Here is a 17,193-nt window from a genome sequence, read left to right on the forward strand (position 1 = left end):
GTCTACGAGAGAAGAGGAAAAGGTGGAAGCAGTAGACTCAAGGCTCTTTCTGAGGCGACAAGCCTGCATCTGGGCTGCACCAGTTCAGGCAGCAAGAGGGAGCTTGTCATGGAGAAGTCTCTCATGGCATCGCAAGAAAAACTCTGTACTTGCAGCAGTCAATCAAATGAATCCTCATCTACAGACTGAAGTGCTACAGCATGGGTAGGCAAACTAAGGCCCGGGGGCCGGATCCAGCCCAATCACCTTCTAAATCAGGCCTGAGGACGGTCCAGGAATCAGCATGTTTTTACATGAGTAGAATGTGCCCTTTTATTTAAAATGCATCTCTGGGTTATTTGTGGGGCATAGGCATTCGTTCATTTTTCCCCAAAAATATAGTCCGGCCCCCCACAAGGTCTGAGGGGCAGTGGACCGGCCCCCTGCTGAAAAAGTTTGCTGACCCCTGTGCTACAGCATGCACACGGGGTTACTGCCTCAGTTAGAACTAGGCAGATGTTTTGAACAGCACAAAAGCTGGCCAGCTCCCTTGGCCAGGAAACCAGGAGGAACATTGGAAAGCCAGCACAGTCTTGGTCCAGCTCTATTTCTTTATGTATTTATATTTATTTATTAGATTTATATAGTGCCCTTCGTCATAAGATCTCAAGGCAATTTCAAATTTTGCTTCTGCTGTAAAACCCTCCAGTGCCATAGTCCTAAAATATCTTTTCAACTCTGCCCGAGGAGTGTTGCTAGGCCTTTGGGGACTTGAATAACCAGTTGGCCGGGCTGCAACTTCGACAAATTCAATCGAGGCAAAGGAGTTCTGAGGTAAAAAGTGAGCTTGGTTCAGCACCAGGTATAACCGGACACTTAGATTGGCCTACAAGTCCCAGCACAGTCTTTCTAAGGAAGATTATAGGGGAAATTTGGTGGCTACTGAATTAGTGACTTCTGAGAGACAATTTTGTGTTTTAATGTTTATTTCCTCTTAAAATAATATATATGGCAGTTGGGGGAGTCTTAGAATACAAACTGGAGAACATGCTAGCTAAATGCTTATCACTTTTTGTCCCCTCCCCCCCAGGAATTTGTGAGGCTCACTGTGTCTGATATACTTGTGACATTTGTAACCATACTTGTGGGAGATTTCCTCCGTGCTTGCTTTGTCAGATTTGTCAACTATTGCTGGTGCTGGGACTTGGAGGCTGGATTCGTAAGTAAATGAACTGTAGACGAAGCAAAGTTATTGTCTTATAATAGAGTTTAACCAATGCTTTGAGACACATTTTAATTCTGGTTTCCCCCCCACTGAAATGTAGATTTAGAATCCCCGCTCTGCAGATAAGGCTATAGTGTAACTGCTCAGGCAGGCTGGGGCATGTTATGACTTATAAATGTGTCGTGACACTTCATTTTGCAACAACTGCAGCATCTGAACTAGCCTTAAGGGCTGTGGCATGCAGAACAAATGACGGTAACCTAGCCTTGAGATTGCCAATGCATTGATCGCTATAGCCAGGCTCTTGTCTGTCCAGCAGCAGTTGAAGTTGGCAAAAGGCTTTGTCTAGTCTGCGGCAATCTATCCTGCAGGGATTTAAAATCCAGGAAGGTAAAGATATGCTAGAAAAACTTAAAAGTCCCAAAATCTCAGATTATCAATAGTCCAGGACTCACCAGAACATCAGGCTGTGCAGTGCATGGTACCGTCATGTGGAACCATTAATGCGCATATATAAGAAAGACAAGATTATTCTCAGCGCCCTACCCCACCCCGTTCAGAGATGGAACTTGCAGGGATACGGAGGAAGCTGAACTCTACCAACTGCCCGAGTTGATCTGATGTCAAATGCATCACGATAAACCATGCCAACAGTTTTTAAAATTTAATGGCAGAAGTGTGGGGAGGCAATTTTAACTGGGAGCCCAGCCCGTGGAGAAGTTTAACCGTTCCCCCCACAATCATGATCTAAAGAGGGGGGGGACCCTTTTCCTGCTATAAGTCTTATGGGGGACGACTCCCAGTGCTGTCAATGGGAACATTTCCCCCCAAGGCTCATAACCACAGCAGGGCCGGGGGATTTTCATTGGGATCACAGTGATCTTGGGCCAGTCATGAAGGCTGACCTACCTGTTATGTACTGAAGTTCTCACCCTGAGCCAGCAGGGGGATACTGTAGATAGTTATGCAAATGAAGGATCGAAAGTGACGCTCAGTGATTGGATAGTTTGTATGCAAATGAAGGATCGAAAGTGATGTTCAGTGATTGGCTAGTTACAGAAAATAGTTACTGTTGCATTCTAGTGGAGCTCTATATAAGCAGGCTGACTGTGGTGGCCTGGGAATCCGATTCAGAGGCTGAACCGGAGGAATCCCAGCCTCCACAGGAGTCCCCGCCTCCAGGGCCGGCTGAACTGGGGCAGGGCCTTGATTCTGAAGCGCCTGCACCTGTGCCAGATCCTCAGGAGCAGGCACCAGGTGAATCCACTCTGGCTCCGGAGGTGTTTGAGGACTCAGTGCCTACAGGTGAGTCTCCCCCTGGGTCCAGGAACCCTTCAGCCTCTCCTGAGGCTGAGGGCAGAGAGGCGAAGGGAACTGGTTTCTCCCAGGAGGAGTGCTCGCCTTAAGGCCAGGAGAGGCAGGTCTCCTGGGGGCCGGGGCCACCCCTGGCCTCAGAGAAGATAAAGGCCAGTCAGCCCGGTCCCAGGTTGCGGGAGCAATGTCGTTGAAGAGCTGTTTCGGCCAGCATCCAGACAGAGTTCCTGTCCTTGCCCGGCTTCTCGCTGTGGACCCCACTTCGCCCGAGGAGGACTGTCTGCCGACCCTCAACTCAGGTCCTGGACCTGCCCCACGGTAACCTCCCCCCTGGACCAGCACACTAACTGAGCTCCTCAGTTCAGTTCTGCTCCAGCTTACAAATAAAGAGCTGCTTTGGAAGAATCGCTGTGTCGTCTGATATGTTCGCCCACAACTTAACACTACCCTCCCTGGGTTATTATGAAGATAAGTGTGGGTGCCACCAAGCTCCCTGATGAAAAAGTGGGATGTAAATGTGAGAATAATAATAATATTAAATAATAAAATTCAGCCTTCCAACGTCTGCTGTTTAAAAAACAAAACACTGATGTGGCTTCTAATTACATCTTTCGCATCCCACTAACAACGTTTGGACATGGCATTCCCACCCCCAAGGCAAAAACTGAGACAACAACAAAGCAGCACATATTTACCAGAAGCAGCACATATTTACCAGCAACAGCTTCCAAAGAATGAAAGTTGTCCCCTGTAAATAAGTACACAGATGGAATATATGAGCGCTGATGCTAGTCACATTAGGCTAGAGAGAGAAAACTGAGTCATTATTAGACAGCTCATTATATCTCCCAATTTTTACACAGCATCTGTAATTCTTCTTTCCTGACAACCCCAACATTATGTAATTCTCCATCTATGGGGTCACATTGTTCCCGCTTGTCATTCCAGCGGAAGACAGGCAGTCTTGAGTCACGCATATTGTTTCAGCAATCCTATTATTGTACTCCCAATTTGCTGCTTTCCACCCACTCCCCAGTTTTGGCGCTGCCATCAGTTTCTCTAACAAGGTGGAGGCTTGGTTCAGCAGGAGGATGCATAAAACCCTACCAACAGATAGGAATGGAGGGTTGTGTGTCTTTATGTACTTATTTGCAGAAATACACGTAGAATTCACTTTACCTGAGATGCAGAAATAAGGGATCCGACAAACGTAGCATATGCTGCATCCAACCAGCATTTCACTGGGTCACTATTTGAAGGAATTATTATTTTTAATCCACTTTAAAAACAAATGATTGAAAATGCAGAATCTGGGAGACAAGGGAATGGTCTGGTGCATATCTATACAGACCATAATGTTGGTGATAGAAAATGACTACTGTGTGTTCGTTGCCACCCTACAGGTATTAGTTTCAAAGAGGATAAATGTACAGGAAGCTTTTTACAGCCATTCAGTGATAATTTTATATCTAATGCAACAATAGTTGAATTAGGGTACTCCTTTTTGAAATGAGATATCAGCGATCTTTAGGCCCCTTTTATGTTTATTCAAATAATCCAAAGGGTAAAAGTGAATGGAAACCCAATGTTTTATTTCAGGTGAGAATCCTTTATTTTCCCCTTGATATTTCTGTAGTCCTCCAATACCAAAATTTAGCATTCAGTCATATTTCCTCTTTTTCATTACAGCCTTCATATGCTGAGTTCGATATTAGTGGCAATGTGCTCGGTTTGATCTTCAACCAAGGAATGATCTGGTGAGATATTCTTGTCTACTGTAGCCCTTTGCTAGAGAAAATGCTAAATTAAAACCTAAGAAATGCACCAGACTGAGGTCTGCTGTGCGTTTTTGAAGGCCCAGCAGAGACTCCATTTCCTTAGGGTCTTGCGTAAGAGCAGTGTCAAACAAAAACTGATGATCTCCTTCTACCGGGCCACAATAGAAAGTGTCCTTTCATACTGTATAACAGTGTGGTAAGCTGGTTTGACAGCTACGGACAGGAAGTCCCTACAGAGGGTGGCAAATACAGACATAATGGGTTGTCCTCGGAGTTCGCTAGATGACATCGCGGGAGACCGCTACCTCAGGAGAGCGAGGAATATTCTTAGGGACGACTCACATCCTGGCTAAAACTTCTTTAAACTTCTACCTTTGGGCAGGAGATACAGAAGTATAGTCAACCATACCAGCAGGTTAAAGAACAGTTTTTATCTGTGGGCTGTTGGGCTGCTGAATGGGGAAAAAATAGTGGTGTAATTGACTTCCGACAAGCACACAGAGCGTGAACAAGACTGAGTATATGGGGGGGGGGGCTCGTTTAATTTCACTGCACACGGGTGGTGTAGTGACAATAAAGGTTTATTATTATTATTATTATTATGGCTCTTCTAATCACTCAGAAGTGCATGCTAGACACATCACATTTTGGTAACTTTTACTCAGAACGGTGGTTTTAGAACACCTACCTATTTTAAAAGGTTCTAGGATAATCCCACAGGTCCATAGGATGCCGTGTCAACTTACGCAAGCTGAGAATCCGTCAAAGAACAGGGGCGAGGAAGGACAGCCTGTTCAGTTTGTCACTAAAACAGAAATGTGGAGCCCATTATCATGGGGTTCATTTTATATATGAACGATGAGCAAGATCCTACATTTTTCCATATTCTGCAGTCCAGGGAAGGTCCATAGCTCATTGATGGAGCATCTGCTTTGCATGCAGAACACCCCAGATTCAATCTCCATTATCTACAGGCAGGGCTGGAAGAGACCCCCCATCTAAAGCCCACGAGAGCTGCTGCCAGTGACTAGAGAGCTAAACTGATCACTGGTCTACAAGGCAGCTTTCCATCATCCTATGTTCCTTGATACTCACTGAATACTCCTTCCCTCTTTTCCCCATTCACGTATGCTCCTTAAATTTTTTAGCCTGTGCACCTGAAATTGAGCAAGTGATATAGATTCTTCTTTCTCAGTCCAGTGGGAGGGAGAGATGGATCATGCGACACGGCTTGGGTGACTTGAGCAGGCTCTGGGCTGTTTTTCCTCGTGCCTCACCCAAGTGATAGCTCCACTCTCTGTCCTACTTTCTGTTATTTCAAAAATGAAAAAGGAGTTCTCATACCTTGAATTTAGCTGTTCAATCTCCCTCTCTCCCCTGCTCAGTCATGGGACTGGGAATTACAAAAGAAAAAAGAAGTCAAAAGTCAGGCTTGGCGCAAAGGACAAGAAGGCAATGTTTTCTTCTCAAATAAGGAAGAGAGGAGCCAGCCTCATAAAGAGCCCCTTATTTTTCTTCATATAGGCCCTTTTTTAAAGACCCCAGGACTTTAGTTTCACAAACCCCCATGTGCCTGCCCCAGATATACCAGTGAAAGTGGAATCCTACAAGTCCAGTAAGCCCACTAAACAACCACATTGTGGTGTAGTGTGGTGCAGTGGTTGAGAGCGGTAGTCTTGTAATCTGGTGAACCAGGTTCGCTTCCTCGCTCCTCCACATGCAGCTGCTGGGTGACCTTGGGCCAGTCACACTTCCTTGAAGTCTCTCAGCCCCGCTCACCTCACAGAGTGTTTGTTGTGAGGGAGGAAGGGAAAGGAGAATGTTAGCCACTTTGCAACTCCTTCGGGTAGTGATAAAGCGGGATATCAAATCCAAACTCCTCTTCTTCTTCTTATAAGAGACTATCTGGGGCAGCTACTCCATCAAGTTCCCCCAGTGGCGTAGCGTGGGGGGTGCAGGGGGGGGCCGCACCAGGCGCAACATCTGGGGGTTAGGGTTAGGGGGCGCAAATCCACGGGTTAGGGGGCGCAAATTACTTGCCTTGCCCCGGGTGCTGACAACCCACGCTACGCCACTGAGTTCTCCTTATAGCCCAGACAAATTCCACAGCTGGAGGACCTCCTGAACCAGTCTCTGTTTATTCTCAAGGCAAGGGCAGGTGCAGGGCAACTCAGTCAGATGGGGAGGGTACAAATAATAAATTATGGTTATTATTAGGCCAGAGGTCCTTCCAGCTCACAGTTATGCAATAATAATAATGATGATAATAGCAATTTATTTATATCCTGCCCTCCCCGGCCAAAGCCGGGCTCAGAGTGGCTAACAACAGTAAAAATAACACAGTTTACATAAAATCACAATCAATTAATTGAAATACATTCTAAAATCAATTCAGAGTCAAATTAATGGCAACATTGGGCTAGAGTTCTATGAGGAGTACAGAAGAAGGGGGTCAGACTGTGCCTTGGCCAAAGGCCTGGTGGAGCAGCTCTGTCCTGCAGGCGCTGCAGAAGAAGTCCTGCAGGGCCCTAGTCTCTTGTGACAGAGAGCTCCACCAGATCGGGGCCACGGCCAAAAAAGCCCTGGCTCTGGTTGAGGCCAGCCTAACCTCCGTGTGGCCCAGGATCTCCAAGATGTTTTTATTTGAAGACAGTAAGGTCCTCCGTGGGACATACCAGGAGAGGCGGTCCCATAGGTACGATCCAAAGGCCACTTTCAGCCCACTTTGTCATTCCAACACCAGGGAGTTCATTTAGAAACAGACAGGGGTGTGGAAACCTTATCAGGCTTGGTTCCATGCCCACACCTTCTATAAGCTCCTGTTGGTGTTCCAGCATGTCCTCCATCCATCCAAAACACAAGGCTACCTTCCTTCATCTCACCCACCAAGGCAATTTTATTGGTGCACATTCCACCTAGATGTTTCTCTCATCCTGGGACATTGAATGGGACATTGGCTACTTACTGTGAAAGTCAGTTCTGGTCCAGCATGAAGGAGACACCCAGTCCCACTGCAGTAGGTGGCTGCTGATGTGATAGAGCTCAAGATGTCTGGTTCTGCCATGCTATCTCAGAGGAGGCTATCTGTATGCTGACCTTATTTTCGCTTCAGCATCCAACCTTTCTACTGTCTTATGCACTACAAAGGAACTGAGCTGGAGCCTCTTCTGCCTGCTCAAGTCACCCAAGCTATCTCACATTATTATCCTGTCTGATCTGGGTAATGGGTGGAGACAGCTCATCTGGATGTATCCCTAATGCTGAAACCGAAGGGACTGTCATAATAAGTAGCTATGGTTCCATTTTGCAAGCCAGGCAGGGGAAAGCTCTATTTTTAAAGAGTTTGCTTTATAGTACGATCACATTGTTGTCGCTAACTACTTCCTTCCTGGCAGAACTTGCTCTGAGTCCATCCTTAATACCAGGCCCCTATTCTCTTCTATAGTTTGCTGTTTCTGAAGTGGATGCAGCTAAGGCCTTCCTGAAAAGCTTTCTATATTTCTCTCTTTTCTTCCTTCCTTGCAGGATGGGATCCTTTTATGCACCAGGACTAGTTGGCATAAATGTGCTACGTCTATTAACCTCCATGTATTACCAGAGCTGGGCTGTTATGAGTAGCAATGTTCCCCATGAGCGCGTGTTCAAGGCCTCCAAATCCAATAATTTTTATATGGGGCTCTTGCTGTTGATCCTGTTCCTAAGCCTATTGCCGGTTGCCTACACCATAATGTCCCTGCCTCCCTCCTTCGACTGTGGACCATTCAGGTATTGGGGGATCCCGGTGGAGAACACCTCCTTAGCATGAGACCTGCTCATTTGTCCTACCATGCACACTAGACCCGATCCTATGCACATTTACTGCTGTGTTTAACGGGCCTTATTTCCATGGAAGAACATACATAATAAAGAATTTCTCTTAATCTTCAGGGTGACGGCCAACAATGCCGTGCTGCTTCCACAATGGGGCTTTCCTTGTCCTCCTCTCCCCTGCGGCATGCCTGCTTCCTAAATCTTCTCCAGACCTTTGCAGACCCTCTGGAGCAGACCTTGCGTGTGTGCAGTGGACTACAGAGGGGAGTCCTATCAAATGTGCTGGTGCAATGTTAGCTATTGCCCTAGATTTTCTTATCAGCCCCATAACTGCATATGTAATAGGTAGAGGAACATCAATTGTTGTGTAACTTTAAAGAGTCTTAAAGAAAGTGCACTCTGTTACTCCAACTACTGCTAGGTCATTGGACACTTGCTGTCTCTCTTGACTTTCCTGACCAGTGTTTTCTTTCTTTCCTTTCCCTGCTTTACCTCTATGAAAAGAGATGAGCTGTTGAAGAGTAGGACAGCATCCAGGGTGAGCAATTGACATATTAAAGACGAAGCCATGGACAGTGAGCAGTCTGGTGTGCCCTAGGAGTCTTGATATTCCCTTGTCGCAGAGGGAACAGCCCTATGGGGAACTATATAACATACGCTCCAGCATTTCTCCAATGAAAATAGGGACATCCCATTCCATAATGATAATTTTACTATTTATACCCCACAGATCTGACTGGGCTGGCCCAGCCACTCTGGGCAGCTTCCAACATATATGAAAACATAATAAAACATTAAACATTAGGAAAACTTCCCTATACAGGATTGCCTTCAGATGGCTCAGCAGTCAGGTATCTCCAAACCCTCCAACTTTTCTCCAGTGAAAATAGGGACATCCTATGGGAAAGTGGAATATTCCGGGATGAAATCAGAAACTGGGACCAGCTTCTCTAAATCAGGGATGTCCCTGGAAAATAGGGACACTTGGAGGGTCTGTATATAAGACTGTGCACTTAACCTGGAAGGTGGAAATGTAATGGATCAATACATAGACTAAAACTCAAAGTACCAGAGACGTCAGACAAGCTTCAGAAATAAAGCCCTGCTTTCCAAAACAACTTTTTCCATCGCCTCCCCATCCAAAATCTGCAATGTAATATGACCGTAGATGGTAAAAGTAAAACAGAAACTGACTTCTTCAGAATATGCTCCACTATCACTGTATTAATAAGCATTTCTTACTGCCATTCTGCATCAGCTTTACACAAATTGCTCCTCAGACTGGATTAACATGTCAATGAGCCCTAATTTGATTTAGTAACTGTTTCTCGCTGCACTGCTGGCTCTGACTCAGCGTGGAGCCAGTTCAGAACAAATTGTTCCTTTTGCTCCACTGTCCGGACCATTCTTTTGTTAATAAGCGGTGTCAGTAGCAATCTCTTCTCAGACTTTTGAGGGAAGAAGGAACGTACACAGTTTCTTTAGATTATTTTAGACAAGTCTCTTTGCATGTAGCTGTTCTACCCTTTAAGACTGCATCACAGCACACTGGTCTGTGGGCCACCTGACCTTGCACATATGAAGAATATGGTACTGTATAATGTCTGCTATCCTGAAATAACTAGATGCCCTCGTTAAATCCCAGCTGGTAAATAACCTACCACACTCTTGATAGTTGTGAAATGGTTTAGGTTGATAAAAAGACACTCTTGATCCAGCTCCTGCGGAACATAACACAGTGTACAAAAGTTTCCAAAGATGAGGATTGCTTGCCATGTTCCCTTTAGAAAAGAAAATTGAATGCTGCCCTCCCTAAGTCTATGTAAGTGGACTTTTCACTGCCTTTTATGTAACTGAAAACAAATTTCAATTAAATATTATGTTTGGGAAAAAGACAAAATGGATGCATGCACCTGCGTCTTGACATACTCAAAAAGAACTACACAATCTTGGAATTCCTCTGAATGGTGCATTTCTGAAAGAAGTTGAGAATGGCCTCTAATGAGTACTGCAAACTGTCATTTATATGTACCTGTTTACCATTCCAGTGGGAAAAAGAAAATGTACGATGTAATTCAAGAGACCATCCAACAGGATTTCCCACCCTTTGTGGCCAAGATCTTTGGTTATGTGGCAAATCCAGGACTAATTATACCCGCCATTCTACTTATGATGTAAGTTGTTCCAATAGCCTGGGGACCTGAGAGCGAAGAAGAGTTTTATTTTAGCAAGAGGTATCCTTAGGTTATTGGTTTAAAATTTGCTAGGATTTAAAATGTCGTGCTGTGCGTGTAGCCTGAAATCAAACCAACCATTAATGGATTATGCAGAATCTGTCAAAAATGTCTTCTTACCCTAATTCATCTCCACTCCTTATATCCATAATACAGATTATTTTTCCACCGCAGCAAAAGCAACAATACTTTTTTGTAAGCCACTTTGATATTTTTAATGATATGCTTATATATAGTTTATAAATATTCTGTTTTAACCTTTAAACGCCTGCTGTAAACGTTTCTATGCTGCCAAACCTATCCAAGCAATTAAGACAATGTCTTTCTTTAACAGTTGATGGCCTCTGATTTTAAATTTTTCTGTGGTTTTTATTATATATAGATTCTCGTAAACTGCTTTGATATTTTTTGCTAGAGTTGTAAAAGAAAGAGGTTTTTTTGTTTGTTTTTTGTTAACAACTGATAGGAAATGTGGATATTAACAAAAACACTCATGAAAGTGTTTAACTGATATTGTATTTCTTAGATCAGTATTGAGAGAATGCATGAATTAGGCAATGTGTTTTGGTCTCCCAAATAATTAAACCTGCCTCTTTTGTCTACTTTTAAGCCATTGTAAGGTGTCACAGAAGTTTAACTGATATTTGATTTTGTAGCCTTGCTATATATTACCTGAATGCTGTGGCTGAAGCTTATCAACATGCCAATGCGGAGCTGAAGAAGAAAATGCAAATGGTATGTTTGTATTTTATCAAATTAACTTACAAATGAAAACACCACAGGTGTTTTGGTCCATTGTTGAACTACATGGTTCAAAAATCCATGTGCCAGTTCATGTGCTGATTGCTACATTCCTAGCATTCCTTAAGTACATATTAGCTCATCCTGAATTACCTGCTCCTTCTTTATATATTAAAGGTAAAAGGTAAAGGTACCCCTGCCCGTACGGGCCAGTCTTGACATACTCTAGGGTTGTGCGCTCATCTCACTTTAAAGGCCGGGAGCCAGCGCTGTCTGCAGACACTTCCGGGTCACGTGGCCAGAGTGACAAGCTGCATCTGGCGAGCCAGCACAGCACACGGAACGCCGTTTACCTTCCCGCTAGTAAGCGGTCCCTATTTATCTACTTGCACCCGGGGGTGCTTTTGAACTGCTAGGTTGGCAGGCGCTGGGACCGAACGACGGGAGCGCACCCCGCCCCGGGGATTCAAACCGCCGACCATGCGATCGGCAAGTCCTAGGCGCTGAGGTTTTACCCACAGCGCCACCCGCATCCCTTCTTTATATATTAAAACCACATAATAAATTCTCATATTCCCAACTTTTTAAGATGCACTTAACACTGATATAAAAAATGCTACAACATTTTTATAATATGAAATATACCCGTGTGCAGCCCTATCTAGGGGCAAGCATTTGAAAATATATGATGTATCCAGCCCCGCAGCCCCACTCCACTGGCATAAATACACTCTCCAAATGAATGTCTCACCCCACCTGAAGAACTCCATTCTGAGAGTACACAGAGGCTTTGTGGTTTTTCAGAAAACAAACAAACCAGTTTTAACAAGGAAAAATGTTGGGTACAACACAGACACTAACACAACACAAAGCCTTTTCAAATTCCCTTCGCTCGGTTCTCAGATCTTGTTTTAAACTGCCAGTCCTCCCCCGGTGTCATCCCTGCTCTCTCTCCTCAAAACTCTGACACTGTTTAAAATTGCCACCTTTCTCTCTCTCCACGATCCTCTATTCCTGCTTAATTCAAACCTCTGCTGCTGTTTAAACCACAATTTCCCTCTCAGTAGCTCTTTTACCACAGCAGAAGTTTAAGTAAAGCAGGGAGAAAGAAACTCTGAGAGGAAAATGACAGTTTTAAAACACCGGCAGGACACTGAGAGGTCGTTTTTTAAAAAGAACAAATCGGTTTTTAAAAGGAGAAATATCAGAGAGGAGCACAACACAGAAGCTGACACCAAAAAGCTAACACAACAGAGCTTTTTCAAACACCCTTCTCTCTATTCCCAAACCTTGTTTTAAACTGCCAATGTCCCACCCTGCTCATTGTATTTATCCTGGTATTGTTTTAAATTGTCACTTCCCTCCCCTCAGTGTTTCTCCATCCCTGCTTTACTCAAACCTGGGCTGTTGTTTTAAACCATTTTTTCTGCCCTGTTTCTCCATTCTCATATGTATGTGTATTTATAAATAAATAATATTGCTGCATTTCAGGTAATTTTCCAGTTTCAAAACATCAGGTTTATATTGAGTACACTCAAGTCTCAGCCTCTGTTTTAGTTCTCCCTTAATTTGTAGCTTTTACCATAATTATTTTTTTAAAATGATGATGATGATGCCTGAGAGCTGTGTCCAACGCTAGTCCTACTCGGCGTAGGCCAACTGAAATTAATCATCAGGACGAGCTGAGGTCCATTAATTGCAAAGGATATGACCCTAACGTTTTTATGTGCCATGCTCTGTAGCAACGTGAAGATGAGAAAAACAAGAAGAATAACAAAGCTTCCACCAATCCCGCAATGCAAGATTTGGAAGACTTGCTTGTTCCACGTGCAAAGGCCATGGATGAACCCAAACCAACAGAAGGTAAAAACAGCCCAACACACTTGCCTTCCATCAATGCTAGTCAATGTACCAGTAATTCTTTTGGTAAATCCCCGGGCTCAGTTCAATGTTTTGGTATTGGTATACAAAAGTTTAAACAACTTGGGAATCAAAAACCTGAAAAAATGACTAAGATTTACTGAGGATGCCCTGGTTGTTATTCCAGTTTTAGTTTCTGTTGGACAGGTGACTGCATGAGACAGGGTGTTCTCAGTGCCCCCCACATTATGGAACCCCCTCCCTAAATGGCATCAGGTTGTCCCATGTTGGCCTCATTTAGGCACTAGGTGAAAACTAGGTTAACCCAGCCTTTGAAATATAATCAGCATTTTTGGTGACACTATTTCTCTCTCTCTCAAAAGTGAAAACCTTTTTTTGCCCAACGACTGGATTATAGTCTGGCTCACTTTAGATAGACTATCTCAAACATTACTATGCCATCAGGTGACAACTTCAGTGCTATCATTTCTGGCCTAAACAGAGACAAAGGATTTTTAGCATTGTATTAATTAGCTGACCAGTGCCAGGTTGTCTGTTTCACCTACTGATTATGTAAAATACCACTGTTAATTGTGTAATTCTCAGGTTTCACTTGTTAGCATTTCATTGCCCTCTGACCTCACTGATACTTACCGTATTTTTTGCTCTATAAGACACACTTTTTCCCTCCTAAAAAGTAAGAGGAAATGTCGGTGCGTCTTATGGAGTGAATGCAGGCTGCGTAGCTATCCCAGAAGCCAGAACAGCAAGAGGGATTGCTGCTTTCACTGCGCAGCGATCCCTCTTGCTGTTCTGGTTTCTGAGATTCAGAATATTTTTTTTCCCTTGTTTTCCTCCTCCAAAAACTAGGTGCGTCTTGTGGTCTGGTGCGTCTTATAGAGCGAAAAATACGGTACCCAAATCCTGTGTATTCATGAGGATGTCCCTCCATGCATCTGGTAAGGTGGACTGCAGTCCCTCTGGAGGTTGATGTTGAACTATTATAAAAGTTTAGCTAATGCAACAACTAACAGAGATATCAAGGGGAATTTAACTGCTTGCCTCAGTGGCTTTGCTGTGCACAAAAATAACAGCTAAATGAGATCTGAAGGATGCATGGATGGGTTAGTTAATATGCGAAAAAGCACTCAATGTTCCTTTCCTTTTACAAGATAACAAGCCTGAGTCTGCCAACATTAAAAACACTCCTGCAACGAAGGAAGAAGCAAGCACCACCAGAAACAGTAATCCTGAGAACCCTGCAAGAGGAGCCACACTCCAGCCTGCTGTTGTAGTGACTCGGCCACCAAGCCCAAGAGGCGGGCTGCCTAACCAACCAAGACCAAATCCAAAGATGCCACAGCCTAGGGGACCACCCCCTGGAATGGGAAGGGGTAAGACTCATTAACTGCCATTAAAATACAATTCATCTACGTGCACTGGAAATGTATGCTGCACATCAATTCCTGCAAGTAGAAATTTTACACATCCACATTTGAGGTCTAAAGTACATCACTGTCAAAAGTCCATCATATAAAAACAGCCTTCTGTGGTCACTTCTCCAAATGCCCTTTTCCTTTTGAGCATATGCAGTGCTTAAACCATCAGGAGCATGTCTTTTTTGAGGTGGGTTCAGAATGAGCAATGCTAAGACAACAGGTCCCCATTCTTTTATTCCCCTCCCTTCCTTCCCCCTTTTTATGAAGATTACCCGCTCTGGGATCCCACAGCTAATTCTCCCCTGGTCTCCTCGCTGGCCCAAATAGGACTAATTTAGCCAGCTAGCCCTGGTGATTATCTAATGTTTATTGGATGGATTTCCCCCCTAAATTGATTTTTGAATTCTGAATTTATTGTTATTCACGTTTTATATTGTATTTTATGCTGTTTTTTGTTGCATCAATTGTTTTAAATTTGTTGTTAGCCGCCCTGAGCTGGGAAGGGAGGGGTATAAATAAAATTTTGTTATTATTATTTGAAAATATAGACCTAGGAATGAAGGCAAGCAGCATGAAAAATAAGGTTGCAAATGATAACGTTTTCATTCACTTCCTGGCTTTTAAGAGGTTATCTTTAGATGCATTTACAGGAGAAACCCTGAATGTCTCTTTAAAAGTTATAAAAGTTTTCCAATGCAAAAGCAGCTACATTTTAAGAACCGTTAAGAGCAAAAGAAGTGACGTAAAAGCCACTGCTTCAAAACTTCTTGCTCCAAGGATCCCACTCCCTGCATTCTCACCATGATCTATCTGCAATATGAGAACATTACTTCTAACCTACCTTTCATGGTGGGTTCAAATGCTGGCAAAATATGTGAATTGATGCAACTCTCCCCTCCCTGTGCCCTTGAAGCCCTCTCCAGCAAAAATGCCCCCCCATATTTTGGCTTGAAAAAAGCATCCTTCTAGCTACCATGGGATTTTTTCCCCCAAACCTCACTGTGGCAGGTTTGATTAAGAACAGATGTGTTTTGTGGCCTTTTATTGTGACTTTTATTGCTTATGACTTTTGTTATATTTTGTAAATCTTTTCACGTCGTAAGCAGCCTTCAGCATGGCTTAACTATGAAAAGGTGGCATACAATTAAACAAATATGTTGTAGTAACAGGTCCTTGGAATTTGTGTATTATAGTATGTCCTTGCGTTTCATTTTCCAAACCACGGCTGACATTTAGCTATTGCTTGGACTCAGATTATCCCATTAGTGAAAGTATGTGTGAATTATATGCATGTTTGTGTGAAAGAACTGGCATAGAGCTGTAATTAACTTTAGAAAAAACCCTGAAGTTTTGCCAAATATTGATGAAAGACATTCCTAGTAAAGGGATGCTTCTTACTGGAGAGCTTGGGTTGGGTCTTTTGCCTCCATACCATGGGGAAGAATCATTCGTCGAGCCAGACCAACCCTGCCTGAACCTCTAGATACCATTACTTGTCAAAAAGTCAACAGAAAGCCTAATAAAGGTCTTATCTAGTATGGATCAGGCAGGGTCCCAGCTTCTTGCCTCCTCTCCAACGGCAGGAGCCATCTCACTTTCCAGACTGACCCTGCTTAAGGTCCAACTGATCTCTGAGCAGCATTGTCTTTATTGGTCTCTAGAGTGCTCCTTCCCATAAGACCAGGGTGCTATTTGAAACCTACAGAATCTGAAAAGGTTTCCTTTGCTTATCTGCTAACTGCTCCTACACAAATTCTTAAAGACTTTCATCAAAGGCACACCAGCTGCCTCTTTCTCCCCATCTTTAACATACAGGCGGGTGAAGATTTCTCAAGTAGAGGAAAGCTTACACACTGTTTGTAACATTTTGGTTGACCTAATAAAGGTATTGCCCTTTTTTCCTGAGTGGCTATGACGTTAAACTTTTGTGAAACATGTTACAGGTAGGTAGCCGTGTTGGTTTGCCGTACTCGTAACAAAAGGAATTTTTAAATTTCGTTTTGTGCTACAAATCAGCTTCAGCTCTAAAAAAGCCCCCAATGCTATTCACACAGAGGAGAAAAGGGTTAAAAAGCACTTTGCTGTGTCTCTTCGGAAATTACATACTGCTCAAAGTTAATGTGCTGGCCCAATAGTCTACTTAATTCAAAAACATGACCACTAGCTGATAAAGTTTATCAGCTGCCACAGTGGGCCCTGCCCTGTACAAAACACTGTAAGGCATCATAGCATGGATGTGACCAAAATTATTCAAACATGCCCTGTAAAATACACAATCACTATAAAACATCCTTGATGCATAAACCTCTAAAATTTATCAAATGTCAGATCGTAAGATTCTGTAACATTGTGGGTGACTTGATTGTGTATGTGCACAATGCCTATTTTATATATGCAGTGGTGCCCCGCAAGACGAATGCCTCGCAAGACGGAAAACGCGCTAGACGAAAGGGTTTCCGTTTTTCGATGCGCTTTGCAGGACGAATTTCCCTATGGGCTTGCTTTGCAAGACGAAAATGTCTTGCTAGTCTTGAGATTTTTTTTCGCTCCCCACCCCCTTTTCCTAAGCCGCTAAACCGCTAATAGCCTTTTAGCAGCTAATCCGCTAATCCCTTAAGCCTTTAATAGCCGCTAAACCGCTAATAGCGCTAATCCGCTAATAGGGTTGCTTCGCAAGACGGAAAAACCGCTAGACGAAGAGACTCGCGGAACGAAACGAATTAATTTCGTCTTGCGAGGCACCACTGTATATGAGCTCATGGATCTCAGAGCACACCAGGATAACACTGCATATCAGAAAAGCAAGCAAAGCC

General features: G+C 43.7%; 1 protein-coding gene and 1 long non-coding RNA gene across 7 annotated transcripts in view; one reads left to right on the forward strand and one right to left on the reverse strand.

Moving 5' to 3' along the window:
* Positions 1 to 16,281, forward strand: part of TMC2 (transmembrane channel like 2) — a 47,661-nt gene extending 31,380 nt beyond the window's left edge. For 4 of the 6 annotated variants that reach the window (XM_083406948.1, XM_083406949.1, XM_083406951.1 and 1 more), the window contains 7 exons: positions 1,070 to 1,198; positions 4,208 to 4,275; positions 7,822 to 8,061; positions 10,155 to 10,280; positions 10,997 to 11,075; positions 12,824 to 12,944; positions 14,114 to 16,281. In XM_083406948.1, coding sequence (XP_083263074.1) covers positions 1,070 to 1,198; positions 4,208 to 4,275; positions 7,822 to 8,061; positions 10,155 to 10,280; positions 10,997 to 11,075; positions 12,824 to 12,944; positions 14,114 to 14,349 — 999 coding nt within the window. In that variant the 3' untranslated portion in view covers positions 14,350 to 16,281. Of the gene's footprint in view, positions 1 to 1,069; positions 1,199 to 4,207; positions 4,276 to 7,821; positions 8,062 to 8,610; positions 8,645 to 10,154; positions 10,281 to 10,996; positions 11,076 to 12,823; positions 12,945 to 14,113 lie in introns of those variants that run through there. The other 2 variants (XM_083406953.1, XM_083406950.1) reach the window with 2 other exon arrangements.
* On the reverse strand, positions 4,548 to 13,968 carry LOC310661216. Its single transcript, XR_014503837.1, has 6 exons — positions 13,859 to 13,968; positions 11,013 to 11,054; positions 10,139 to 10,306; positions 5,641 to 5,689; positions 4,981 to 5,101; positions 4,548 to 4,664 (listed from the first exon to the last, which is right to left on the reverse strand). It is a non-coding gene; the product is annotated as an uncharacterized lncRNA (long non-coding RNA).
* Positions 16,282 to 17,193: the final 912 nt, after the last annotated feature.

Source organism: Podarcis tiliguerta (assembly GCF_965153285.1).
Source record: "Podarcis tiliguerta genome assembly, chromosome: 12".
In the NCBI taxonomy this organism is placed as follows: domain Eukaryota; kingdom Metazoa; phylum Chordata; class Lepidosauria; order Squamata; family Lacertidae; genus Podarcis; species Podarcis tiliguerta.